Consider the following 27,292-nt stretch of genomic DNA (forward strand, 5'->3'; position numbering starts at 1 on the left):
AGACGCTCCCCACATGTGCCACTCTCAGTCGGTGTGCTGGTCAGTGGAAGTGTTGAACGTTCAACCATGAAACATTGCCCCTGATTCGTTGTCAACTGCGTTGTCATGGTTGTGAGTTGACATTGGCCGTATCAAGATCATTCCATCAAGCACCAAAACTATTCCCAGCTTTGGTATGTATGTTTGACTGTCATCTCTTTTCGGAGAGATTCGCTCAAGACCATCCATCCGTATAAGACGTTATTGATGGACTCCGTTTCCCCCTCCAAAAACACCCTTAATATGGTACGCTGGTGTCATGAGTACCTAACCAACCACAGGTCACGAGGGCATCTGCAATTCTGCAATGTGTCGGCTTTCTTCACATGAGCAATCAATCCTACACGTTCCATCTCGTTGTAGGCCGCGAAATCCACAATGTTTGATGCAATTGCTATATTGAAAGTCCAGGTCATCGTGACTGTAATAAACAGACTACATCATGTAACGCCAACCCACAAATATCAAGCAGATACAATACATGCTCATACCACGGCCGCCATATCTTACAATCAACCCCGAGGTCTTCCATGTGTAAATAAACAGAATGCAGAAACAAATCATCAATCAGCTGTAGTCTGTTGCCAGTCATGGCTTGATACTGTCGTCAACGAGTCCTTGCGAGTGCTCCATGGCATTGCATCTTTCAGCGAGCCGTGACACTCTGTCTCTCGGGCTCATCAGGGGTTACATAGTACCTCCATTCATCGACGCGATTCATGCCACTGCCCGGGCCTGTCAATCCAGCGAGCATTGAGCTCCTGTGTGATAGCCGCTCTCTTTCTCTGGGTTCCCTGGTTTCCCTAGGCCGTCTCCGGCTAGGAGGGCTCTGGTAACTTATATCGTCTTCAAATTCAGCTGGGCCATGCCCTAGCATAATCCGCTCCGAGAGCCTCGAGTGTGACATCTCGTCGTCCATGGTGTGTGCTCGCCTCATCCTGGGGACGCCCGGAGGCGGGTAATGCATGTTACCCATGCTGGTCATGCCCATAGGACTCATGCCACCCATTGGCATACCATGAGAAGGCGGCGGAGGCGGATGAGGCGGATGAGGCGGCATTGGCATTGTGTACGACATATGTGTTGGACTAGACCCGTGTCGTGGCTCGGAGAACCTGTCGGCCAGACGCCTTTCCATGGAGCTGGCACGCAATCCTCGTGCTTTCTTCACGCCAGTTACGTAGTCGCCATTGCCGGTCCTGTCGACGGCTTGCATTGGAGGGGAAGGAGCAGGTGGTACTATCCGCGGCGCTCTTCTATAGTCATCATTCATGAAATGGCCAGCCGAATTCCCAAGGCCAACGATCTCACCGTATTTGTTGTGGATATAGTCATCCTCCTCATCGTCATCGTCATCGTCATCGTGATCATCATTACCGTTATCGTCGTATTGTAAACGTCTCGCAAAATCTTCATCTTGTTGCTCCTGTCTGCGACGAAGAGACATTTCAGTCTCATACGTCTGCGGAACGCGATGCCGGCTGCCGCGTTGACGACTTCCTCGAGTCATTGACCCATCGCGCTCCGAGCTGGATGTCATGGGCATGTCCATGTAGTCAAGGTGATCCTGTTCAGCGGTTTCGTAATTAAACCAGGGGCATTCACACGTCTTCCACTGGAGCCCGCATATCATGCAAAACTCGGCACCACAGCGACTATAAATGTTAGCCAAGTCGTTCATGACGGAACCAAATCCTGACTCACCATGTCATGTGGTTGCAGCCTTCTTTGAGTTCAATCATCTCCAGGCAGCTGTAGCACCTCTTCCAGCCATTCTCTTTTGCCTGCTTGAGGATTTCATTCGTTGCCTCATCCCTGGGGCAATCCTTTCCCTTGTGCCATCTGCCATTGCAGGCACAGCATACCTCTGTTTTGCATGAGCCACAAGTAGCGCGTTTGCGACCATCCCTCAGTTTATGTATCCGTTCGGGCTTGATCCAGGCGCCGCATTTACTAGACGGGCAGTAGATGCGATTCCGTGTAGAATACTCAGCAAACTTCTTGTTCCAAGTCTTCTTGAAGCTATTCTCAAAGAGTGCATCAACATGTTTGATTGGTATCGGGTCTTCCGTGCAGCACTTGGGCGGCATATGCTGAGGGTCCTTGATAGATACCTTGAAGACTCGTTTCATGCAGGAGTGGCACATATAATGCTTGCACTTCAGCTTGGCTGCCTTTGACCGTGGTGTATCCTCATCCATGCACGCAACGCATTCGACACTTCACATGGGTCAGTTCAAGCTCATGTCATACGCATGGAGAGTGTCTCACGTTCTAGTTGGTTTGGACTGTTGAGGCGATTTCCCATACATGAATTTGGTGAGTGCAGTCGAAGATCGCCTAGACGAAGCCACACTCGGCGTATTCGTCATCTGCGAACTGGATGATCTGGCGAGCTTGGGCCGCTCCACGTAGACATTGACGGAGTCATGATACTTCTTGTGGCTCCTGTCCTCAAATCAGTATGCCAATTAAATCTGTCATCTTTGATACGTTTACGCACCGCTTAGAGCTGGGTAGTTTCACGACCTCATCGTGGTGGTCGTGATGATGGCGATGACGCCTACGAGAACCACTCCTGGAGTCGGATTGTCGTTGGTGGCGATGCTGATGCCTGGGCGCTCCTTTACTCTCAACGACGATAGGTATGGCATTTCGGGCTATTGGCGAAAGCTCTTCTTCGTATATTGGTGGCTCCCTTTCGGCATGTGTCTTGCGATGCCGCCGACGAGGAGTAGTCTTGGTGTCTAGTATCACTTCAATTTCATCAGATTCATGACGTAGTTTCTCCTTGACTCTGCCCTGTGTAGACAATGTGGATTCGGAATCTGAGCTCCGGGACCTGGCTCTTGAAGGACTCTTATGAGAGCGTCTCGAGTCAGGAGTTGCATTTTTAACGCGGGTTGATCTTGGCGGTGTTGACGGTGTCATCACACGTTCGCCTCTGCTGCTGCTACTCCTTTCTGAGCCTGATATCGACCGTGAGGGTGACCTTGCTCTATCTCGTCCTCGAGGCCTCGAACGACGTTCGCGAGGACTCGGTGATTCCTCATCGTCATCGTACGCCATTGGCTCTCTAGCCCTCCGCTGTGGCACGGCGCGTGCTCGGTACGAGGTGGTTGTTGTCGGAGGCATGATCTCGTGCGAGTCTGAAGATGCCCGACGGCCTCGATGGGACGAGGAGGAGACAGACTGTCTCGCCCTTCTGCTAGTGCTGTCGGGCATCTGTATATCGACGTCGGCAGTGCGGGACCGGGTTCGGTAGGGCAGCGAATGGAGGGTGGAATATTCCTCTGGCTCCCAATCAAAGGCGTTCGAGAGCGAGGGGGAACGTGTTTCCTTTCGACGCCTGTGTCGGTGCTTGCCTCCTCCATCCTGAGAGTATGCCATTCGTCCTCGCCTTGATCGTGGTTCTGTCAGCCCTCCTGATGGTGTAGCAGGTTCAGGCTGTCGGAGACGCTGTAGGTAGGCAACCCATAAGCTGGCTGCCGGGTTCCTTCCGCCCTAAAGAAGCAGCAGCGCAAGCAGCCCAGATAGGACCAACAGCGCTGCGAAGTGCGGAGCTCGAACAGCTGGTTGTCTGTGAATGGCTATCTGCAGGTGAAGCGTGAAGCTGCAACCCCTCCCTCAACGCTGATTGGTTGTGGCTTCGGAGTGCATGTAGGTGCGTACAGCTTGCTTGGGCGGGAGGAGTTCCCGGGATAGACAGACCTGCAGCGCAAAAGACAGGGCAACAAGACGCGGTTCAATGAATGAATGTATGTATGTATGAATGGGTGAATGAGATACTAGGCAGGCAGGCAGGCAGGCAGGCAGGCAGGCAGCAAATAGTCGATTTGGTAAAACCAGAGATGAAGCGACCGTTGGTGTATATCATCAGATTGTTGCCCAACACTGCCAATTTCCAGAAATGAATTGATTGACGGGATGATACAGTACTGTGCAGCACGAAGAAGAAGCAGGTGACGCGGAGAGACAAGTGAGCCTCCCGTCGACTGACTTCTCTCCTTCTCTCACCTTGGCCTCACCGTAAACATGTGACCTTGATTCGTCTCGATCGTGGGAAAAGAGGACGGGCCTTTCCTGGTCTACCTACTTGCTGGTAGGTGCAAGTATATTCCGAACCCAGTTTCAGTCAAGTTCGGATGATTGCGACTCGTGCTTCCATGCCCCTCAACAAGTGCTCCAAGCTGGAGTGGTAGGTACATTTACTATGTAGGTGACACACACGCGGGAGGAGGGGCAAGGGCACCAGGCAGATCCATGGGGAGGCAGCATAAGGTGCGTGATGATCACTGATGGCCCCGCGCCACTAACAGAAATATAGTGCTGTAAGATCATACGCCAAGGTCTATTCAGTGGTTGGTCGGCCAGCGCTGTGTGTCCAACCAAAATGGACCCCTGCCGCCCTCTGCGACCCCCAAAAAGAGCCCTTGCCTCTTCCCAGACAGTCCCCCTCTCTACGAAGTACCATACACACACGTCTCGAGGTACTGACCACGGAGTATCCATTCATCGATGTCTTGTCACACCCACAGTCGGAGCCGCAGCGAGAGTTTGAGCGCCAATCGATCAATCACCAGGTAAACCTGGAGGATTCGCTGAAGAATCTAGGACAAGCGATGTCTCACGTGGGGTACTGTAGCACGAACACGAATGACAATCTAGTGCGGGATGGCTGATCAGCAAATGCAGGATGTAGTTGGGCCATGACCGCGGCTGGGTTAGTCGAGAGGAATTCTTCTCCATAAATTCCCGTCTAAACTCGAATTCAATCAAGCTATTAAGCATCATTGATCATATGTAGAAGCAAGGCGAGTCATGTTTCGCTGAAAACTGCCAAAAGGCCGACTCCTCTTGTTTTTCGGTGCCTCATTGGTTACCGCAGCCGCTGCTCTCCGATGTGTTTCAACCCAATAATTCAAGCCGGACATCGTGGGATTGGGCTGAGCCCTATGATGTTTGGACAATGCGAATGAATTTGAGATCCAATGCAACAAGTATATGAATTAGTTCCTCTTATTCTTTCTTGAAGATTACGGAGATTAGGCAAGTCGTTCCTCGTGATTAAAGGTGCGGCTTGTGTGCATCTGCCTTCAATTGTGTGAGTGAAGCTTGATTCAATACCAACTCTCGGCGTTTTTACTACTGACAAGCTGAATTGTCCTGGCGTGTGTACAGCCTCACACCCGTTGCTTTGCAGTAGTGACCCTGCCTGGCGCTAGACTTGCATATTGACGCAAGACCAATGTCTCAATCTCGTCACAAACTCAAAAAGTCTTACACCTCGGCTGGTAAGGCGGCGGTATCCAGGTATCTTAACAACTACTAGATAGTCCAAAGTATAGCGATTTTCATGTCTGGATCAACTTGCGCGCATAGCAGATGACCGTCACAAATGTCATGATTGCTCGCAGCTTTAGTTTGTCGACATGTTTGGTGTCTGTGCATCACGATTTCAAAAGAAGGACTTGTCCAACAGATAGAGTTTATTCATCCACCTAAGCTAAGCAATGCCCTAAATGCATTGCTCTTGAGAAATTGGGGATTGTTGTATCCGACGGTGAGATTGCTGATCCAACATGTGAAAAGAGAGAAATCCACATCTCCAACAAGGTCGTTTCTCCGAGGGCTCGTGTCCAACTTTGACAAAAGATTATGGGCTTGACTCTTTTTGAAGCGGCGGGGAGAACTCCTCAGTCTTTTATATCCTTCTCACACATGCGAGATCTTTATTCCTTGACGACGGCAACAGCTGATAATTCCGAATTAATCCCTTATTCCGCAGAGGAGGAGGCGCGCCGTGCTTTTTTGCACTTACTTTGCTGCTGGATGATGGTCTGGATCTGGGGGACCAAGGAGGCGTCGATGAACTGGCCCAGGTCGACGCCGCCAATGTTGTTGATGAGGCCAAGGTTGACCTGGTTCAAGGCAAAAGAGCTCAGATCGAATCCGCCCAGAACACCGAGCTGCTGGAGCTGGATGAGGTTCTGGATCTGCTGGAGCTGGATCAGGCTGTTGATGTCAAAGGCATTGTTGGAGAACAAGCCCGAGAAGTTGTTGAGGTTCAACCCGTTGACGGTGGCGAGCTGCTGGAGCACGTTGAAGTCAAGGGAGTTGACAACGCTCAGGTATTGCAGGTCCTGGCTGTTGAAGGCAAAGTTGTTGAAGAGAGAGGCATCGATAGAGGCACGAGGCTCCTCCTTCTTGGCAGGGGCGGCAGACGCAAAGGCCGCGAGGGTGGAAACGAGGACAGCAGAGAACTTCATTTTGGCGATGAGGGTGTTGTTGGATTATTAAAATTTAAAAATCGGTAATGGAGCACAGCTAGACCGCCTTGTTAGTTATCAAGTGAGTTGAAAGATCCTAGAAAGCATACCTCAAATGTTCAAACGAAGGTATATAAAGAATGGAACGAACAACGAGCACAGCTGGGTGGTTGAGTCAGTAGAGGACCAATATGATGTGAGTATAGAGCGATATCCAACATACCTCTGAAGGAATGAATGAAAGAGTAGGCTGAGTATACTGAAGATCTTGTAGACTGAGTTGGGATGAAGAAACAGAATCACATCTACGAAGTAAATGTCGAATTATATATTAGTTGGAAAGGCTTGTGGCGAGCAGAACAAGACGCGGCTGCATGAGCACTGGAAACATTGCCAAGGCTTTGCTCATGTATAAATTCCTTCGGATACAATTTGAAGGAGGGATCCGATGGTATCAGGTCGTCTGCGTTCCTGTACCGACGGCATCCGGAATCGAGCGGGATGTAGGCAGTGGGTAAGAACAAGGAATTTCAATCAAGCTTCCGTGCAGATGAGCTTGTTCGGCGGGTACCCAACCTATGGGGTTGCGGGCACTTGCTGCTGATTGTCATGTAGGGCAAGGGACTTGCGTAGACTGCTCCGGTCAGGCGATGGCGGACCATGCTCAACCAGGCCATTCTGTTGACGAACGACCGCCTGATGTGCTCTGCCAAGCAAGAAAGATCCAAGAGCGACCCTAGCACATTTGTCGTCTGGCTTCAAAAGGCAATTGGCTTTCCGGACAAGGTCTTCTTGAAGGGAAGGGGGAATGCCGCAATCTGGGTCTTGATTGATCAGCAATTGGGATAATAGCCTGTTTCGTGTTGTTTTCTCATACCTGATTACAAGCACAGAAGAGCCCACGAGCGATGTTTAAACAATGTTCACCTATGAGATTCCGCCCCCTGGCGCCTTACCATACTCTTCTATAGTCAAGATCCGGGCTTCTGATTGGTCAAAACTCTACGACGTTCTCACGGGTGTCCAGATGAAAGGTCTAGGCAGCCTGGTAAGCATTCACGGCTTTTCTCAATCAGAAACGCCTTGGCATACCCGTCGTAGTCTGATCAAGGCCTAATTCGGATCCATCGTGCCAAATGAGCCGCAAAATCCGGGGGTGCAAAAGAAGGTTTTGCTGCAGCGGCGGGCTGTCAACTCAAGATGCCGGGGGTTGCATTGCCCAATCATTGAGCGGCATCCACGGCGATCGCACACGTTCAGGGGTCGCACTGCGTGCAATGCTGTTTGAGTGCCCGAGTGCCAACCAAAGTTGACCCTTGTATATGTTCGTGAGCATCAAAAATTTCCGCTGCCGAGTAATAGCAAAGAGATGGGACTTGATTGCCGCGAAGCCGTTTTACCCGGAGCACGAACGATTTCTTGCAATCCCCTCATCCGGACTGATCATGACCCGTGTTGCCGTCTCATGCACTAGGCACCATGCATCAATCACCTGAAGATTTCTGGACTTGACGTTTGTCTATGTCCAGATGACACTGCGAAACTGTCATGTTGACATTGACTCATCTCATGATTGCGACGACTGCTGTCGTTCTCCAGATCAGATGTGATAGTGTTGGCTGTGGGCCGAGGCGGGGCCAAGCGGAATCATACGTCTTTACGGAATATAGAGCACTGGATACCATTGCTCAGTCATGGTCGCTTTTTATCCGTAGTAGAAAAGAACATCCAAGTAGGCACATATTTCATCATCACACCGACTTGTTTTGCCCTGGCCCAGGGAAATCAGGGGCTTGGATTCACCGTTTCGAGTTGTCTCTGCAGGACTCATTGACTAATGCCAAACAATACAAAAGGCTGTTGGAAATTATATGGCATGGTATGCACTTTTTGCCGATCAGGATTTCTCAAGCACTGGATAAGTACATTTGTCTCATGTCCAACGCCGGGAGATCATGAGTCGCTTCGGCACGTTCGTTTCCCTGATAAACTCTTTTCTTCTCTCCGGCACTGCTGAAATCTGGTCATCAACTGTCGGGTTCGTCCTTTGCGGCTGCAATTCAAATGAAGGTCTGCGTCTTCGACTGTAGTTGGGGACAGACAAACAATATGTCTCCAAAGAAAGAGTCCCAAGAGCCCGCGGAAAGCCCATGTAGCATTTTCCGGCTCGGATGTAGATTTCTTGCCATACAGACTTGGAAATGTACATATTGTATGTAATGCTTTTATCTCTGTTCTTGATGTTACATTGTGATGTACAATCTATTTTTCTTTGATTTCCGATTCCCAATGCAATGTTTATTTGAAGTCGTATCACCTGTCGTCTCGAGACTGTTCGCTGTCTGTTGTCGTTCGATTGAAGCCCATAAGCCCACCAAGGACGCCCGAGGGTTTGGGCACTGGGCATTCTCTCTTTGCCAAGCCCTTGTTTGCTGATCTCTCAAAGTCTTCACTGCTGCTCTTGAATTGAGCTATGCCATCCTGGACCTCTGCTGTCTCGGTCCGCCTCCTCCGCCTCCGCCTTGTGCCGTCGGCTGTGGTTTCTGAGTCGGCGAGTTTGACCCGGGGTGCAGGACAGGGCAGAACATGCGGGAGTCCTACTACGAAAAAACTGGCTGCGACCGTGATTCCGAAGAGGGAGGAGGTCATCCGCGACCGAGGATGCAAGTGGGGAGGCATCGTCGCGGGTTTGCACGGGAAAGCGATGCGCCTAGTTGAGCGGTTATTTGGTAGTTCTTGGGAGCCACAATGTGAGCGTGGAGCTACCTGTTGAGACCTGCCTATGATCGAATCATGACGCGGGGGAAACCAAACGCGATGATTCCAGGTTGTCGAGAGGCTGAGGAGATGCCACAGCGTTGCGTGATTGAGGTGCTGGGCGCGCTATCGTCGTACGATGGTTGCGATGCTATGAAATTTGACTCGGGTTAATGCACTGAGCTTCAAATCCTCAGCTTCTCATTGAACGACGCCTGATTGACCAATTGGAACCGGCCCAGAGAGACCAGCCGCCACAATCTCGGTACGTACTGGGCTGCAAGGGACCCCACCCTTACCGTCTTTGTCGGTGGATACCAGCCACAGACTAGCTGCCAGAGTCCTCTTGTTACAGGGCCCAGGCGCCAATCTGCCAACTGAAATGTAAGAGACAAACCGGGGACGAGCCGCTGATTGTCGTCATTTTCCACCTTCCAAGCCACATCTATTTATCGAAATTTGACCCGCGACACGGATGCACGCGACGAACGCCGGAGCATCGTGAACCCAAAACGAAACCCCACAAACCCCGAAGACCCTCAACGGTGACCACCGGATTAGAGTTTGTGCAGCCAGGAGCCCGAAAACGTCAAAACGTCACACGCCACCATTCGTTTGACATGACCTTGTTGTCGTGAACAAACTCATCTGCAAGCGCTCCGAAGAGGCTCAACCGACACTGCGTGTCGGCGCCTAGACTACTCCCGAGCCTCCAGAAATTAATATTGTCGCAAACATGAGTGATCTCGATAAGTACGTTTAGCTTCCATTGTAGATCGCTCCGCAAGCATGTCTCGTTGACAACTTTCCATGTAGTGCGATCGCCCAGCTCCGGGCATGTCGACCCATCCCAGAGGCCCAGGTCCGCGAGCTCTGTCACAAGGCACGCGAGCTCTTGATCGAGGAAGGCAACGTCGTCACGGTCGCAGCACCCGTCACGGTATGCGCGCAATCTCGAGACCCCGACTAGCTTCGCCAGCTTACATTTGCGACAGATATGCGGTGATATACACGGCCAATTCCATGACTTGATGGAGCTTTTCCGAGTTGGTGGTGATCCGCCAGACACCAATTACCTCTTCATGGGTAAGTCCTGAACGAGCAGTCGCGCATAGTCTTCTTCTTCTTAAGCTCTTGCTAATATATGCAATACTCAACTGAAGGCGACTTTGTCGACCGAGGTTTCTACTCTCTAGAGTCATTTCTTCTGCTGCTTTGTCTCAAGGTCCGATACCCGGACCGTATGACCCTCATCCGCGGCAATCACGAATCACGCCAAATCACGACCGTATACGGCTTTTATGACGAATGTCTACGAAAATATGGAAGCGCAAACGTGTGGCGATATTGCTGCGATGTCTTTGATTACCTAGCTCTCGGCGCTATCGTGCTCGGCGCATCCAACACCCTATCGCCACCCAACGACAGAGTGTCTAGCGAAGCTTACGAGGAAGAAGAAATCGAGATAGAGGTCTGCAACGCAGATGGAGAAGTAATGAGCAGGTTCGGCAGACAGGCTGCCGAACAAAAGAGCCCCAACGGCATTCCGGCAAACACGGGCCCTCCAGGTTCCGGCGCGTCAGGATCCAGCGGCGGGAGTAACGGAAACCCTACCGGTGCAGTGCTATGCGTTCATGGTGGTCTCTCTCCGTTGATAGATACGGTGGATAAGATCCGCCTGCTTGATCGGAAACAAGAAGTGCCTCATGAGGGTGCCATGTGCGATCTGCTTTGGTCAGACCCCGACGAAATTGACGGTTGGGGTCTTTCGCCGCGAGGCGCAGGCTTCTTGTTTGGAGCCGACATAGTCAAGGTCTTCAACCACAAGAATGACCTTTCGTTGATTGCACGGGCACATCAACTGGTGATGGAAGGGTTCAAGGAAATGTTCGATGCCAGCATAGTGACGGTATGGTCAGCACCCAACTATTGCTACAGATGTGGTAACGTTGCCGCTGTGCTTGAGCTCTCTGAGGACGGGGGTGGCGAAAGCATTATGATGCGCAGCAATGGTGATATTGGGCGGTCACAGGACGCCAGGGGAATCCTGACCGACACCGACAGCCTGATGAAGAGTGGCCCAGCCAGGCGGTACAGGGTCTTTCAGGCGGCGCCGCAGGACTCGAGAGGCATGCCGGCCAAGAAGCCTGTGGCTGATTATTTCCTTTAAGACAAAAACCCCTGATTGTATACCAGAGGGGTGATCTTGTGTCCAGCGCGGACGTGAGAAGCATGCAAGACTTGCCATCTAATGATCTGACTTTTTTGGGCGCGAGCCGGATCGCATTTGAGTCTTGGAGTTGACCGTTTAGGAGTTCGGAGGCTTTTGGAGTCACGTTTGCAATAGTATTTTGGGACATTGCTTCGTATGCTGTATAGGTAGGTAGATACTCAAGCCTTGAATACGACCTGAGAGGCAGTATTGCCATCATTACTCTGATAGCTTAATGTGTCAACCGCCTACAAGGACTAGCTTTGGGGAAAAGCAGGCCGTGATTTGCGCAGTAGCATGCATCTTTTGTTGAATACGATGCATTTGTCTAGATACTTTCACATGCTCGCTAGCAAACAGCCTTAGTACCTCCAAATAGCATCGGCCATCTTGACAACCTGACCCATTTCCACGACGTCATGGACCCGGACAATATCCGCGCCCATTTGCACGGCGGCGGCCACGGTGGTGGCGGTGCCAAAGATCCTATCCATGGGCTTGGGCACACCAGTGACCTTGCCAATGAAGCTCTTACGGCTCGAGCCTAGCAGCCAGGGGAAACCCTCGAGGCCGGGCCAGTTGCGGAGCTCGTCAAAGTGGCGGAGGACCTGGAGGTTCTGCTCGCCGACCTTGGCGAAGCCCAGGCCGGGGTCTAGGATGATGCGCCACCTCCGGACGCCGGCGGCCTCGGCCTCGGCAATGCGCTCGAGGAGTTCCCGGGCAATTGTCGGAATCAGCCCGTCCGGGTAGTCATTAAGCTTGCTCATGGTGGCGGGGGTGCCGCGCATGTGCATCAGACAGACCGTCTTGCCCAGCCTGGCCATGGTGGAGAGCATATCCGGGTCCAGCTGCCCAGCCGAGATGTCGTTAATGACATCAGCTCCCGCCTTGGCTGCCGCCTCGGCTACGGGCGCGCGATAGGTGTCTACGCTTATAGCAACGTCCCTGGATTCCGGCATGCTCCGTATGAGCTCAATGGCAGGAAGAACCCGACTGATTTCTTCCTGGGCACTGACGTCGGGCGTGCCGGGAGCGCTGGATTGGCCTCCGATATCTATCATGGTCGCACCGCCGCGGATGAAGCTGAGTATTGTATCCCTCATTGAGTCGAATGTGTGGATGCCACCATCGGAGAAAGAGTCTGGCGTAGTGTTTAGAATAGCCATGACATGAGTTTTTCTGGTGGCTTTGAGTGCGTTTAATGGACCAACCGAGGGAGAGATCGGCGTCAGAGTGGAAAGAGGTTCAGAAGATGGCGGGAGCTCGTTCAAGAAGTCTTGGACTAACTTCCATGGCTTTGATGGGTAAATTGCCTTTGTTGGGATCAACTCGGCAAGCGGCCGGAGGACGAAGTCTCTTTCCGGGATGCCAATATGAGGCACTTGAAGCCTTTCATGGTTCACTTCCTCATCGCCGTAAAGCAGAACATCAAGATCGATATTTCGTGGTCCTTTGTCTATAAGCTTTTTCCTGCCCATGGTCTTTTCAATATCTTGTAGTTGATCTAATAGTGCCAGTGGTTCAAGCTCAGTCTCGACCTGCACTCTCGTTTTAGTGAACCACGACTGTTATGGGCAGGGCTTCAAGTAAGGCGACGCACCTCGCATGCTCCGTTCACGAATCTATCCTGATCTAAGACGTACATGGGCTCGGTTTCCCAGAGATTGCTGGTCCTCTTGACCTTGATGCCACGAGAGTCCATTTCATGGCAAGCCTTCTCAATCTCGGTAACCCTGTCGCCCAGGTTGCTTCCGAGTGCAATGTAGGCAGAGCGTTTGCCACTGCGCTTTGCTGAAGCACAGCCACATGCTGCCCTACTTGGCTGGTCCATCTTCCAACGGGTTGGCAGGCTTGTTGACCTCGAAGCTGCAGCAATCTTGTTGATCAAGTTTCGAGGGAGGTTAGCGGGATGCGATTGGCGACCAACAGAGCTCCATGCTCGAGGCAACAAAGCAAAGCTCATTGAGATGAGACTTCTGACATTCGATTTGCACCAATTAGGATATACCCCGTCGATCCTGGCCGGCGGCGCTGTCGTTGTCTAAAGTACGCACCTTGGGACACTTGCACTCAGAGGCTGACATAAGCGTTCAGGGAAAAAAAAAAACCAACTGCCTTCCAGGGGTTCTAGGCTGTCTGGGTACTTTAGACGCGCTATCTTAGCCTTGGGATAGATACATTAAGGTCACATCGCTGAAGGCGGCCCGCATGGATCGAAGCTCATGTGGGGTTTTGAGTGAAGCCCGCCATGATTTCATATTTGTTCCTTGGTAGACACAAGTGGTTATTGGAAATAAACAAGGAGGAGTGATCGTATAAACCTCGAGGACATAAACCGTATTCATGATTCCTAATTGTACTACCAATAGAAACTGTCGGCAGAGTTGCTGTTATGTATGTATGTTATTGTTTGAGGCTGCGCAAGGACGAATCGCATGTTCAAGATGCCACACCACTGACAAAGTGCCTCGGCAACTTTGATAGCGGGTCTCCATACCTAGGTTAGCTTGCCCGGATCAGATTAGCCCGCGCAGGGTACCCCATCACGCTGCATCGCCCCTCGGCGAACTTCCCCAGACTCACGGCAAACGGGATAGCTTTTGGCTGGGGAAAAAGGTCTGATCTCTTTCCCTTCCCTGTCCTGGTATATTTGTTATATAGGTTGGCTGTCTCCTCTTTCCGGGCGCCCGCGCTTCGTCTTCTTGTTCTTCTCATCCTCTGCAGAACGACTGACGACGTCTCCGTACTGACCCGTCTTCCTTCACCCGCATACCCCGAATCGCAAACCTCGCAGATCTGGTAGTAGCAGTAGATATCAAGATCAAGATGGCATCCCCACGTCAGTACTCCCTCGCATGAGCCAGACCACGGTTTCTTCAAAGCACCCAGTCAAGCTGATCATTTATTCTTCCTGTAGAGAAAATCCGGACGGGCATCACCGAGCTCTTCGGGATCAAACACCCAATCCTCCTGGCAGGCATGAATGTCGCGGCCGGTCCCAAGTTGGCGGCTGCTGTCACGAATGCAGGAGGTCTCGGAGTTATCGGTGGCATGAGCTATTCGCCCGACATGTTGAGAGAGCAGATTGATGAGTTGAAGAAGGACTTGGTCGACAAGAACGCCCCGTTCGGCATCGATCTGCTGCTTCCCCAGGTCGGAGGTAGCGCCAGAAAGACCAAGTATGTGATGCGACGGACAGTTTGTCGCTTGACAGCATGGGACAAGAATCTCTTATCCTCAATTTGTGCTAACTAGTGTCAACTGCGCAGCTATGACTACACCAAGGGAAAGCTGAACCAGCTAGTTGATGTGATTATTGAGTCTGGCGCAAAGCTGTTCGTTTCCGCTGTCGGCGTCCCACCAAAGGAAGTTGTGGACAAGCTGCACAAGCACGGCATCTACTACATGAACATGGTCGGACACCCAAAGCACGTGCAGAAGTGCATTGATATTGGATGTGACATCATTTGCGCGCAAGGTGGCGAGGGTGGTGGACACACGGGAGACGTACCCACGACCGTCCTCATCCCAGCATGCGTCAAGGCCTGCCAGAACTCCAAGAGCCCTCTGACCGGCAAGCCAGTTCAGGTAGTTGCCGCCGGTGGTATGCATGACGGTAAAATGCTTGCTGCTTCCCTGATGATGGGTGCCGAGGCCGTGTGGGTAGGTACGAGGTTTATCCTGGCCACCGAGGCTGGCGCTCCGCAGGCGCATAAGGAGTCGGTCAGGACAGCCAGCTTTGACGACACCATCCGCACACTCATCTTCACTGGCCGACCTCTACGTGTCCGCACGAACCCATACATTGAGAGCTGGGAGAATGACAGACGAGACGAGCTCAAGGAGCTTACCTCGAAGGGAATATTGCCCTATGAAGCTGATCTCGAAAAGGTGATGAAGGGAGACGGAGACAAGATCCCAGGAACCGATTCGGTTTCCGCTGGCGAAGACGATGACCTTGACGATATGTTGGACCAATTCCGACCATTCCTAATGGGCAAGTGCGCAGCTTTGGTAAACGACGAAAAGAGTGCCAAGGAAATCGTGGACGAGTTTATCACAGATGCCTCAGCTGCACTGAACAAGGGAACTCAACAACTCGCAAAGTTGTAAGGAAGACTGTAGTTTGAAGCTTGATTTCATGGACTGTATTGTATATACACGCGTGGTTACGAACTTGACATGAAAATGCACGAAAGGCGCAATGCTCCTGTTGATTTTCTCTGAGATGAGCCATTAGTTCTGTGTTTTCTGCCTCTAGGTAGCTTGCAGTAATGACACAACATGTGCATCTTATGTAAAGGGGAATCAATACCCCGCTATTTTATGGCTTTTTTTTTATGTTGTGAAACAATTACATTTTTATACCTAGAATAGCGCGCTTCTGGTAGGTTAGGAGCAATTGTTCCTGTCGATCCAAACTATGAACCGGCCCACACCTGATGCAAAGGTATACCATACGTCATTGATCGCTCCTTTCTTTTGACGTACGTGCTTATGACATATGTTTGTTCTACAGATTTCGAACAATATTTAGCGATAAAACCCGACATAAACCAACTCTAGGCAATTGATCAATCGTCTCCCAGCTAAACTATTGGAATACTCGCCACTGATTGCCGCTCGTAAATACAGCATCAGATTAGGTCAACGTACTTGCAATTCCGCATTTCTCACCATGGCCGAGACACACCACTTTGATGCCGCCAGGCTATTTGGAATGAAGGGCAAGGTTGCCGTTGTGACTGGAGGAGGGACTGGAATCGGTCTCATGATCACCCAGGCCCTGGCGGCCAACGGTGCAAAAGTCTACATTACAGGCCGACGCATGGAGGTATTAGAGCAGTCGGCCAAGTCACACACCCCAGCCCCCTCGTCTGGCGGCGCCATCGTTCCCATTGGCCCCTGCGACGTGACCAAAAAGGACGACCTCGAGAAGCTCGTGACGGAGCTGAGCCAAAAGGAAAAGTGCATCCACACGCTGGTCTGCAACGCCGGCGTATCGGGCCCCAAGGCCGAACCCCACCACGAGGACGCCGACGACCTCAAGAAGCGGCTGTGGGAGAACGAGAGCGTCGAGGAGTGGCAGCAGACGCACCTGACGGACGTGACGAGCGTCTACTTTACCACGGTGGCCTTTTTGCCGCTGCTCCAGGCGGCCGTGAGACCAAACGGCGAGCTCGAGCGCTTTGGCGCCTCGGTCATCACCATCTCGTCCATGTCGGGCATCATGCGCCACGCCCAGGGCCACTTTAGCTACAATGCCGCAAAGGGCGCAACCGTCCACCTCACCAAGCTCATGTCCTCTGAGTTCCAGCGCGCCGGCATCCGCGTCAACTCTATTGCTCCCGGCTACTTTCCTTCCGAGATGACAGCCAAGGAGAGCGATGAGAAGAACAAGAGTGAGGTTCCGGCCGAGAAAATTCAGGAAAAAGGCCACGTCCCTCTCCAAAGGCCTGGCCGCGATGAGGAAATGGGTATGACGGCGTTATACCTGGCCAACAACCACTGTAAGTAAAAATGAGTTCCACCTCATCCATGACCGAGAAGTGATGATGAGCTGACAAATATGGAAAACCTAGATGTCAACGGTGAGATTATCGCTGTGGACGGTGGTGTACTGAATGTCGTTGCTGGTCGATAAGCTTGCAAATATACGACGACCATTTTTGAGCATGAGTTATAGCACGGCGTTTCGGTGTGTGGCGATAAAAATTAAAAAAAATAAAAGGTCTGGAATCATAAATATTTGCAAATGCATGTCAATGAGAGGACTCAAAAATAAACAACACCAAAGACTTGGCATCGTGATTCTTGATACATCTGAACAGAGCAATGTCTTGGTCAATATCACAATGAATATGAGAATGTGCGAGCCGGCAATACCATTGCCATAATGACCCAGACGCTAATGGTACTTCGGCGTGGCTTCCCGAGTATGTCGCCACGAACTCTATTCATCCAAGATGTCCTTGTCAGCTCCACACCGTCTAGCCATCTTTGCCATCTTGATTGTTAGTGTGATTCTTAACACGACGTCCTCTTCTTGAAAACATGTAAATACCGGCATAGTCATCGTATCTCGTTATCCACCCTAAGAGAGCTGTAGCCGGCTACAGTCTCTATAGGGCGTGTTTGTCTAGTGCAATTTGAATACACACTCTCGTGTAGAATGCTCTACACTCCTCCATTCATTGGCCATGGAGCTCGCCTAGCTGCTCTTCAATCTACCGCGGCCTAGTCTGCTTCGGGCTGCGACTCTTCCTATTGTCGCCGAACAAACGCCTGCTGGCTTGGGTCCTTCTCCTCGCGCCCATCCAACCAGCTGGTGCAGTTGATACAGCGAAGAGCCTATTAAACATATGTATTAGGGTACTCTCTCTCATGCAGGTTGAGGTTATTCCAATAGCTCGACATACCTTGACATTGACCGGCTTTTTGCAATATCGGCACTTGACGGTGTGCTTGATGATAGGGTCGTGGGAAAGGGATTCATAAAGTACAGCCAAGCCGTACAAAGCAAGTCCCATTCCTAGAAATTCAAACACCTTGTTCACGAACACACTAAGAGATGATAATATTAGTCTATGGCACATCTTCTTTGAAAATGATGGGATTTGTTTTCCGTGTCAAGTATGCAGCCATGATGATCGCGCGACCCATGACCGTATGACTTACCCATAGGCCAACACAACAGCACCGTCCTCTTGGGCTTGTGCAAGCGTTGTGTATCCGTCCAGCTCATCATAGCTAGGGCCCCGCTGGAGGACGGCAAACTTTTCGTCCAGATTCCTGTTAAGCGGCAAAATCACTGACAGCGGCGGCAGGATGATATCGGAGACGAAAGATGTGGTCAGAGCCGTAAAAGCCGAGGCGAGACTAGAGCAATATCAGCATCTCAGGCATCTCCCATGCTCACGTGCGCTTTCCTCCAAACATGTCTCGCTTGCAACGATGAATTGGTGATGCACTTCTTTTTTGAGGAGCGCACTCACATCAGACCAAAAGCAATCTCGAGAATGTTGCCTGAAAAGGCAAAGTCTTTGAAGCCCGAGAACAGCCGCCGGGCGGACCTCTCGCTCGTCTGCAACAGCTGTTCGGCGTCCTCCTGGAACACCTCCACATCTCCATCATCGGGAAGGCGAGGCATGACGGCTTCAATGGTTTCCTAAGCCATGGAGAAAAGTAGAAACAAGCAGAGAGAGAAATTGTAAGAAAAGAATAAGAATAAGAATATGAGAGGTCAAGTAGAAGATTGAGGTCGACAAGAAAACTTTCGAGGTCCTTGGGTACTGAAAGGTGAGGCGAAGGAATTGAGGTCAAGGTAAGAAAGAGAGAGAGACAGAGAGGAATGCGCGCACGGAGCACTCCGCTAACCCAGGGGCCCTGGCGGCGGTGCTAAGATACTAGAATAGTAGTGCATGTAGTACTACTAGCAGGCTAGATAACACAGAAGGAGGAGTCGCGATCTGTGGGGCTTTTCTTGTTAGTTGTTGCACATCAACTGCTGAATCAAGTTGAGGCGGACACTTTTCGTTTGGCACCTGATAACATGACGTGGCGAAACAGTGATGAGGGACTTTTTTATGACCAGATATCAAGACTTTCGGTCAAGATGGTATCCCGATACGGTGAAAGAAATTGATCATCATGATGAGTCTTTTCAGATTTTTGGGATCTAAAGAGCTAATTAGGGCCGGCCATATTCGAGAAGCGAAATAAGTGCCAATCTAGTCTATGGGAGTATAAGGTGGTTGGGAAAACACACACAAGTGCAAAACAAACAAAACGCTGCAAATTGTCATTCTCTCATTCTAGACGTCAACGCCTAGTACGTCGTCTTTAGCGACAGTTGGAATTGGAGCCAGTTTTGAAGCAATTTCCAACGTCGCAGTCTTTTTTGTGATTCGACAGTTACTGGTGGTATATTGGACAAGTATTGTTGACCTTGTCAGTTGGCCTAGTTTCTTAGACCGAGGAATCGGAGCTGTGACGAGTCTTCTTCTCTCGGCCGCGGAAGGCGAACCTGCCCGGAGAGGCTCGTCGTCGGCCCGTGGTTGCGGAGCTGCGGCCCATGATGCCTGCTGCAACCCAATACAGGACGGCAACAAACATGACGGCAAAGGAGACCCAGGTGATGATGATGAACTTGGTTCCGGCGTTGGCAGAGATACCGACCTCGCTACCCTTGTCATTAATCTTCTCTGCGCCCTTCTTGGCCACCGCAGTTGTGATGGCGGCGCCAATCAGGAGCGCCAGGGAAGCCAGACCGGTCAGTATGGCATTAATGAGAGACATGAGTCTGGACGGTCCCGTTTTGCCAGTCTTTGAAGTACCACCCAAGGACAGAGCGGCAATGGAGGCAAGGAAAGACAAGCCGGCAAATCCAGCACCAATACAGAAAAGAATGAAAATGGCAAGGAGAAATCCATTGAGGTAGTTGATGGCATCGGTGATATCGTCGGGAACGGGAAGATCGGCGGGATTCAAGTCCAGTGGGCCCACTGAAATCTCGTGGTCAAGCACCTCGGTCAGGTTGAACTGGAAACCAGCTGCCTGGGAAGTACAGTTTGTCGTATTGTACCAGGCGCCCGGCGTCGTTGCGTTGGGAGCAAAGTTGCCTTCGCAAGCCGTCATGACGTGGAGAGAGTACCATTGAGAAATTCCAAGCTCCTCTGACAGCTTGTCGGCAATATCGTCCTCAATTTCGCTCAGCTCGTCACTGATCTCAGAGGCCAATGTTTCCACAACCGATGTGAAGAAGCTACCCCAGCTGTCGTCGGTGGAGGTTGGTTCTGAGCTGCCACTGGTAGGTGTAGGGACGAGATCATGACCAAAGTTGGACATGTTGAGCTAGGTTCGAGTCAGAACTGAGCTCCAATGTTTTGACAATGTCAGCTGCCACTTACAGCTATAATGTGGTAGTCCTCGAGCTGCCCAGGCTTTGAGCCTGCAAAGAGCGACAACATTGCGAGCACAAAGCCCGCAATGGATAGAATCATGGGTATGATTATTGTAAAGCGCTTCATTTTGGCGGTGTGGTGTGTCCAAGTAAGCAAAGGGAGTTTCGTGTTCTTGCAATACCAGAAATGTTTGACTTGGTACAGACGGGGCAGACCTTTGCAGAGTGTTATACACCCAAAACAAAGACTCTATATTAATATCGCCTGGGGATTCAGGAATGTTGTAATGTTGTTGTGCTAAATACCGAGAAGACAAGAAATGGAGGGAGGGAGAAAAGGAAACTTCTGCGTATATGTAACATTCAAAGACACTCTGTATCACTCCCTATTAAGGCTGGGAGGCATGATGCAACCAACAAGCCGCGAGCAACATAATAGGATAGGCGTCACCGCCGGAAGGGACCCCGTTTTCCTTAGGTACTGGTAGGTTTGCGAGGTATGCATTCAAATCAAAGAACAAAACCAGATTCGGGCTGGGGGTGACAGGGCCACCCTGGCCTGTCGAACCATAGACGACAACTCATCTGATTCTATTGCTACCTACTAGAATCTACCGCCCGCTTGGCGCATGGGCTCGGTGATTGTCCAGAAGGGGGTTTTCGTATTGGAAAGTATGACTGCCACTCTGCCCGGCCGTTGATGACGAAGGTCTCGCGGGTTGGTTGAGGGAAAAAGGGGTGGGTCAAAGTATATGATTGGAAGCTGCCGGGCTGCAGGGTCTCGAGCTAGGATACCACAAGGCCCTGGAACCTTGCGTCATAGGGTCTCAGTGGGTAAATGAACCAGGTTTTTCTTGCGCTGGGAATAGCTGGCAGCCATTGGAGAGCTAAACAGTGCCTAACCGTCAAAAATTTCCCCTTGTTCAGAGGCTGGGGCGCTAGCCAAAACTGCCAAATCAACGCTGGCCACACGGCTGATCAACACCTCCAGTATCCTGAAACTGGTCGACTCGTCAACTGCCGCCGACAGGATATACACGTCTAGAACGACCATGACTCAGCCCCATTAAGCACCTTGCACTCAATGGAAGTTTTCTACGTACATAGTAGTACTGCACACCCAACACACATCTCGCATCCCACCGAGAGGGAGAGTGGGTTGCTGCTCCTTCTCTATTCAGTGCCAGACTCATCAGACCAGGACCAAACGTGAGAAACTGCCAGTCATAATAGTGCAGCAGACGGATGCTGATCCGGTCTGTGTCCATTCCCACCCGACGCCGGAGCCGACTGCCGACTGGCCCAGACTATCTCCAGATTGATCTCCCAGCAGAGAGGTTTGCGCGTCTTGCCAAGACGATCCGCTCCTTGTACCAAGAAGCTTGAAAAGTTCTGTCGATCTCAGAGAAAGTGACGGCGTGCGCCAAGGTAAAAATCGTCGCAAAGGGGGCAGAGCCCAATGTGGCTGTCATGGTGCTTGTTGAATTTTCACTCTCGTGTCTTGTTCCAGTACTTGTGTGTCTCTCCCTGATACACACTTTTCTATTCCGTATATCAAACAATCTCGTGGTGTCTTGTTTGGATCATGTGATGTTATGCTAGAGCCACTGTGTTGTTCACTTGTCACTCTCTGAGTAAAGTAATGCAGTCGAAATCTCTCGTGGAGTACAACTTGGCTCGGATGGCTACCTCACTTTCGTCGAATCGCATTTTCATGGTCTGAATATGACAATATGACAAGTATCCAAGTCAACACAGAGTAGCAACAAATATTTACCCTAGCGCCTGGAAAGGAGGTTTCCAACAGACCTTACCAATTGGTCTTGCACACAAGTACGCAGGACACTCGACAACAGCAATCATGACAGCAGATTTGTGAAAATACTATTTGGCTAAATAAGTTGCTTGCTAGATATTGTAAGTGATTGGAATGTTCGGAATATTACCAATATCCTAACCTCTTTCGCTCAAAAGTGATTTGTTTGCAGTGGATATGGCCGCCAGGTTTTATGGTGATGTTCCAATCAATCGCGGCCGTGGTATGCAGACTTCTGCTTATTTAATTTATCTAAGTATGCAAAGTTTCGCAAACTACAAAGTACTTCGAAAGCACTCGGCCGGGGTCCAACTGACTGACTAGTCTTCCAATGGGTCTTTTTCGACAATGATAAAATGCCCTTGGCCAGCTCTTTGGGCCCTAATGCGCTTCTCGACAAAAGTTGCCTCCTTCTTCCATTCCCGCAACTGCGTCTCGTCACTGTCTGGAGTCATATGCTCTCCATAGTAGCCGGAGCAAAGCCTAAGGACCGTGATTTTGCCCCATTCTCGGCTCCAGTCTACAAAGTCGACTGTCAACTCGGCATCGACCTCTTTGTACAGAGCAGGTAGCCAGTGCCCACATCCAGTCAGATCGAGATATTCAAGCCTGTAGAGAGCTTTGCTAAGCCTTTTGAGAATCGAAACGGCCTCAGACCAGTCGTCATCCAAGGCATGACTGTACACAGTGGTGGCCCCATAGTTCACTGTCCTTCCCGTTTCCGCTGACACCATCTTCGTAATGATTGCGTTGGGTGTTGTAGAGGGAGTAGGCCAGCCTGATAAGTTCAAGTGAGTTAACCCAGACAATTTAGCGGACAGAGATAGAAGTTGTCTCCAACTCGGGCCCTCGCCTGACTGTCTATCAATCGCCAAAGACAGGTGCGTCAAATTAGGAAGAATAGCCGTTGGTGATAGCAAAGGCTCTGGTGCATCCCATGAATCTGCGACCTCGGCTGCAACTACGGCAGCGGTAGGAAACAATAGCTCAGCAAGTGATCTCAAGGAGATACTAGATCCAGCAGAGCCAGTAAGATCCAAGTGATGAATACTGGCGTTTAGCACTGCGGGATCGGGTTTCTCAAGCTCATATTCGGCCAGCTCTCCGTCCGTGGGTCCGAGTAGGATGAGTCGTAAATCGCTAATGCTGATTCCCGATTCGTGATACTTAGACACATAATAGATGAGTGCTGTCCTGATTCTGTCAGGCATATCATAGAGATAGAACCTGTTCCAGTCTTTCTGCACGCTCCAGTTGGCTGCCAATTGATGTAACATAATATCGATAAGACTGCCATGATGAGGAGTAAAGGCTTGGGGTAAAGGGCAGAGCAAAATCTCCTCTACACTCCTATGGACGCCTGGCGGGGGTCGTGACGATAGGATAGGTGCATACCACGAACGCGGAGGCGGAGGACCCGGCGGAAGGCGTCTTCCGTTGACATTGCGCCTCGTCCCGTATTGCCGTATCTGCTGTTGAAGCTGTTGTCTCGTACGTGGACGGGGTGCAGGCGCCGCAGGAAGTTGTAGTATACGGCTTATCGTGGGGGGAACGCTTGGAGTTGGGTGCGCAAGGACATCGTTCCGCGCCGTCGAGCCTTGGCCGGCCCTGCGCATGTCAGCGAGGATATCATTGACAGAGCGTTCATTTTGCCCTGTTCACGATAGTTTAGCGGCGTAAATGCAGAAGTCGGAAGCGCAGGCGCATACCGGTTGTCTCCCGCGAGGAAGATGAGGTGCGGAGGGTCGGCGGAGCTATCGACGGCGGTTTCGTGTACAAGGTTTGGTGTCTTTTCTTCGGCATACCAACCTTATCTAGGTAATCAATACACTGTGACTTTTTGCGAGTTCAGTCGCGCAAAACAGATACTGTCCAATATGATGTCTTTTATATACCTACCAAAATTGATGCGAAGCTCTAGGTTGCCTGCGATCTAGCTTCGAGTCATCGTCCAGTTGCCCCACCAAGCTGCCAAGTGGGGGTGTTGCTAACCTGCCTGTGCTGCTACACATGTAACCTAGTATACATGTACTACGTACTGTGCAGGCAAGAATGTACCGATGTCTGGTACCTAGAACTGTGTGTTAAAGGTACATATACTGGTAGAGCCCACCCCTTCTCATCATCTTATGCCCGTAAACCAATCTTCACGGCCTTTTAAGTGCCTTCTCATCCCTTTTGAATACCTATGCACTAATACGCTGTTTCTCTAGCAAAAGAAGCAACAAAATGTTTCCCCAGCAAAAGAAGGAATAAAATGTTTCTCCAGCAAACGAAGGAGCAAAATGTTTCTACTCAAATGTAGCTTCCATACTCTATAGTTCATATCAGTACGCCCCCAGACTTTGAGCTGGACAATCGAATCCATTCTTCAAGTCGCTCTTTCCTGCTTCAATGGCGTCTAACAATGATGCAGATTGCTGCCAGTTTGGAGCTTGGGCTCAGCTGGCAGCTCAGAATCTGCCCTATTGATATCCATTTGACTGCTTGGTAACGTGACCATCATCTACAGTCTCCTGAATAAAGCCATCGCCAAATCCAATCCAGAAGTCCGCGGCGGTGGCTGGCACGATGACCCCATCCAACGAGCCTCCCGAAGCATCCATGCCCAAACCATACAATACCGAGGCGGATAACGAAAGTGTCGAACAGACTTCAGAGCAGATCAAGGAGTATCTGGGTCGGTCGCTTGAAGAAACTGGAGCTCGTGAACTCTCGATCAAGGACGCTTTATCCCGACCAGATACCTTTCAGGAGGACAACATTGTCCGTACTCTGATCAGTGTCCTCTTGCTATGTGGAAACCATCACCTCATCCTCATTGGAAAACCCGAGATCGATAGCGAGGTCAATGATTCGCTCGACCCTTTAGGCATCCCGGGTGGGCAACATTTACGACTTAGAGTTCGCCCATGTTTGGTAGGAGATGGCTACGTAGTACTCGCTGCGATGCATCCAGACGGTACTGCCAAGGTGTATGACTTGGAATCACGTAAGGGTCATGAAATCGACATTGCGGACCAAGTGCGAGGCCTCTGCCTAGACTCGGAAGTTGTTGAGCAACACATCCCGAACCTGTTTAAAGCCAGTAAGCCCGATGTCGGTCTTTATTCTGTGACGGTGGCTGCTTTTTTGGCAGCAGACATGGATATTCAATTCGGCTTCCCGGATATGTTTGGATGGTTATGGCGAAACCTATACAGCAAATTAATCGGCTCGCATGAGACATTCAACGACAACGAAGTTTGGTTGCATCCGTTCACCTCGGTCGCCGATTGGACAGAGCACTTCAAGCTGGATAATGACGACAAGCCTGCTCTCATTCGCGATTTGGAGTCTTCGAAAACCACCATAGATATGGCAGCATATCCAAAAGAGTTTCAGACATGGGCGCAAAATCTTCGGTCAGAGGCACAGAATTATGTGGATGAGCTACAGGACTTGGCCGATGGGATCCATTGGTTGCACGACTCTTGTATGCTGCAAGAGGAGATTCTCACCACCAAGGGTCAGCTCGGCGAGCTTGCCGACTTGGACGAGGAGGCAGACCAGCTCTCTGATGCCACTGATAGGCAATTGATTCGCGCAATGATTGGGGATTGCAAGGCGGGAAAACAGCAGGCGATCAGAGAAGCCTTGACCCGAGCCCAGGAGCACAACCTTTGGCCTGTGCCCCAAAGAGAAGGGTTTAATGTTATGTCGTCGGTTTGCGACACTATACGCGGACATCTTGAAGCTATCCGCGAAGATGTCACATCAATATCAGATTCCTTCGGAAAAACCGCAGAGGTGTTCCGCGACTTTTTTGATCGGATATTGATAAATGCATAGATCTGACATCGACCGCCTGATCGTCAGACAGCAGCCGCAAAACGGCACTCTAAGAGCCCCGCCCATTACAAATTACATAAACTTAGCTGATCGTGGTACACCAGCATAGTATAGCTCATGTTATTCCCGCGAAGGGACACTAAGAATAAGAAGCAAGTTAGTGCCCCAGTGACTCAGTCATATCTAAGCAGAATATGATTTTCCAAGTGACCTCATCTGGGCTAAGATTACCCCCTTGACTCATATAGATACGTATATGAGCAGTGATACTGCGGATTCTGACTCATCAAGTTTGTGCCAGACAGTATCAAGGTAGAGGGTACCACCCTCGTCAACCGCAAGATCAATGTTTTGCTGTTCCGGCACTTTGGACAAGTCCTTGAATCAATTTTGGGGGCTCTGGCCGTCATGTGCAGCCGCCGTGGTAGCAAGCATGGCCTGTAACGCAGGGTGTAGCACTCGTCTGGTCACAACTACTCCTTATGCTTCAGCCCGGGCACTTTGCTGGAAGGCCAATGATCATTGCGGAGTTTTGATATATTCTCGATGAATTCAGTTCTTTTAACAATACCAAGAAGAGCTCGTGTAATACAGAGTCTCATCAGTCAAAATGAGATGATAGCCGCGCGATAATGTGAACGTAGTAATTTCTAGCTTCTTGGTACGAGACAAAGGGTCGCTGATTGGGCGTACGAAGCGCCCAGGAGGATTCGACCTTGTGACGATTGCTTTGGTCTACACGATCGGCAAAGAAAGCCGATGACCGATTGTGGGGCCTTGCAGTATACATAATACGTACCTACCATACGGCGCCGATCGCATCGAGGCAGTTCGTCCGATGTGGTGGCCAGTATTTGTAGGCTGCTCAGGCTGCCCGGGAGACTCCTTACCGTTTTATCGCGCTCGGGCGCTGTTCCAGTGAACGGTGACGGTGTACGGAGATGCAAGGCATCTTGTGCGTCCAGTTGTCTAGTAGAGGTCGACTCGGCCGTTACTGAGTATCTAAGGTTAGGTATGTATTTGCTAAACAGTATTGGTGGTGGCCCGAATTGGCCTGCTCCTGTGGTGGGAATTCGGTACCTTAATAAGACGCTCGCAAAGGTGGGCATTGCATCTGCCAAGTACAAAAGAAATATATATGCATCCATCAGCGGAAGGTGATTGCTTAGATTGCTGCAGATGCGCATTGATGGACGACAGAAGTGTAATCAAACATGGCGGGTCCCGGGGGTGGGTTGACAGTTGGAGTCCACCCAGTGATTTGGCAGCCAGGCACAGCTTGGGTGTGAAACGCGCCAAATATGGAGATCTGCGGTGAGAATCCTAGGGCAAAAAAAAAAAAAAAGAATGTCGTTGAGACTCTGCAGTCTATCCTTTATTTTCCCACGTTGCCCGTTGTGTTTTTTTTGGAATTTTGACCCTGCTTCTGGCAGTTTTTATATTCGCTCCATCTTTTGTCATTCGTT

The 27,292-nt window shown here is 50.7% G+C and overlaps 10 protein-coding genes across 10 annotated transcripts; 4 read left to right on the plus strand and 6 right to left on the minus strand.

Annotated features, from left to right (window-relative positions):
- Positions 1-685: 685 nt before the first annotated feature.
- Positions 686-3,429, minus strand: PFICI_05159 (uncharacterized protein; the record flags this gene model as incomplete). The annotated part of the gene is made up of 4 exons (XM_007833740.1): positions 686-1,694; positions 1,744-2,259; positions 2,311-2,487; positions 2,543-3,429. The coding sequence occupies 4 exons, from the start codon at positions 3,427-3,429 to the stop codon at positions 686-688; spliced, it is 2,589 nt and encodes an 862-aa protein (XP_007831931.1).
- A 2,342-nt stretch (positions 3,430-5,771) lies between these two features.
- On the minus strand, positions 5,772-6,308 carry PFICI_05160 (uncharacterized protein; the record flags this gene model as incomplete). Its single annotated transcript, XM_007833741.1, has 2 exons — positions 5,772-5,794; positions 5,861-6,308. The coding sequence occupies 2 exons, from the start codon at positions 6,306-6,308 to the stop codon at positions 5,772-5,774; spliced, it is 471 nt and encodes a 156-aa protein (XP_007831932.1).
- Positions 6,309-9,801: 3,493 nt separating this feature from the next.
- On the plus strand, positions 9,802-11,235 carry PFICI_05161 (uncharacterized protein; the record flags this gene model as incomplete). The annotated part of the gene is made up of 4 exons (XM_007833742.1): positions 9,802-9,818; positions 9,882-10,005; positions 10,061-10,151; positions 10,229-11,235. The coding sequence occupies 4 exons, from the start codon at positions 9,802-9,804 to the stop codon at positions 11,233-11,235; spliced, it is 1,239 nt and encodes a 412-aa protein (XP_007831933.1).
- A 404-nt stretch (positions 11,236-11,639) lies between these two features.
- PFICI_05162 (uncharacterized protein) lies at positions 11,640-13,240 on the minus strand (the record flags this gene model as incomplete). Its single annotated transcript, XM_007833743.1, has 2 exons — positions 11,640-12,815; positions 12,878-13,240. 2 exons carry the CDS (start codon positions 13,238-13,240, stop codon positions 11,640-11,642), a joined length of 1,539 nt encoding a protein of 512 aa, XP_007831934.1.
- A 1,016-nt stretch (positions 13,241-14,256) lies between these two features.
- PFICI_05163 (uncharacterized protein) lies at positions 14,257-15,390 on the plus strand (the record flags this gene model as incomplete). The annotated part of the gene is made up of 2 exons (XM_007833744.1): positions 14,257-14,456; positions 14,547-15,390. 2 exons carry the CDS (start codon positions 14,257-14,259, stop codon positions 15,388-15,390), a joined length of 1,044 nt encoding a protein of 347 aa, XP_007831935.1.
- Positions 15,391-15,955: 565 nt separating this feature from the next.
- PFICI_05164 (uncharacterized protein) lies at positions 15,956-16,921 on the plus strand (the record flags this gene model as incomplete). The annotated part of the gene is made up of 2 exons (XM_007833745.1): positions 15,956-16,787; positions 16,860-16,921. The coding sequence occupies 2 exons, from the start codon at positions 15,956-15,958 to the stop codon at positions 16,919-16,921; spliced, it is 894 nt and encodes a 297-aa protein (XP_007831936.1).
- Positions 16,922-17,541: 620 nt separating this feature from the next.
- On the minus strand, positions 17,542-18,427 carry PFICI_05165 (uncharacterized protein; the record flags this gene model as incomplete). Its single annotated transcript, XM_007833746.1, has 4 exons — positions 17,542-17,628; positions 17,697-17,841; positions 17,956-18,156; positions 18,273-18,427. The coding sequence occupies 4 exons, from the start codon at positions 18,425-18,427 to the stop codon at positions 17,542-17,544; spliced, it is 588 nt and encodes a 195-aa protein (XP_007831937.1).
- Positions 18,428-19,245: 818 nt separating this feature from the next.
- On the minus strand, positions 19,246-20,306 carry PFICI_05166 (uncharacterized protein; the record flags this gene model as incomplete). The annotated part of the gene is made up of 2 exons (XM_007833747.1): positions 19,246-20,130; positions 20,187-20,306. The coding sequence occupies 2 exons, from the start codon at positions 20,304-20,306 to the stop codon at positions 19,246-19,248; spliced, it is 1,005 nt and encodes a 334-aa protein (XP_007831938.1).
- A 2,009-nt stretch (positions 20,307-22,315) lies between these two features.
- On the minus strand, positions 22,316-23,611 carry PFICI_05167 (uncharacterized protein; the record flags this gene model as incomplete). The annotated part of the gene is made up of 1 exon (XM_007833748.1): positions 22,316-23,611. The coding sequence occupies one exon, from the start codon at positions 23,609-23,611 to the stop codon at positions 22,316-22,318; it is 1,296 nt and encodes a 431-aa protein (XP_007831939.1).
- Positions 23,612-24,566: 955 nt separating this feature from the next.
- Positions 24,567-25,826, plus strand: PFICI_05168 (uncharacterized protein; the record flags this gene model as incomplete). The annotated part of the gene is made up of 1 exon (XM_007833749.1): positions 24,567-25,826. The coding sequence occupies one exon, from the start codon at positions 24,567-24,569 to the stop codon at positions 25,824-25,826; it is 1,260 nt and encodes a 419-aa protein (XP_007831940.1).
- Positions 25,827-27,292: the final 1,466 nt, after the last annotated feature.

This window comes from Pestalotiopsis fici (assembly GCF_000516985.1).
Source record: "Pestalotiopsis fici W106-1 unplaced genomic scaffold PFICI_Scf_3, whole genome shotgun sequence".
NCBI lineage: Eukaryota > Fungi > Ascomycota > Sordariomycetes > Amphisphaeriales > Sporocadaceae > Pestalotiopsis > Pestalotiopsis fici.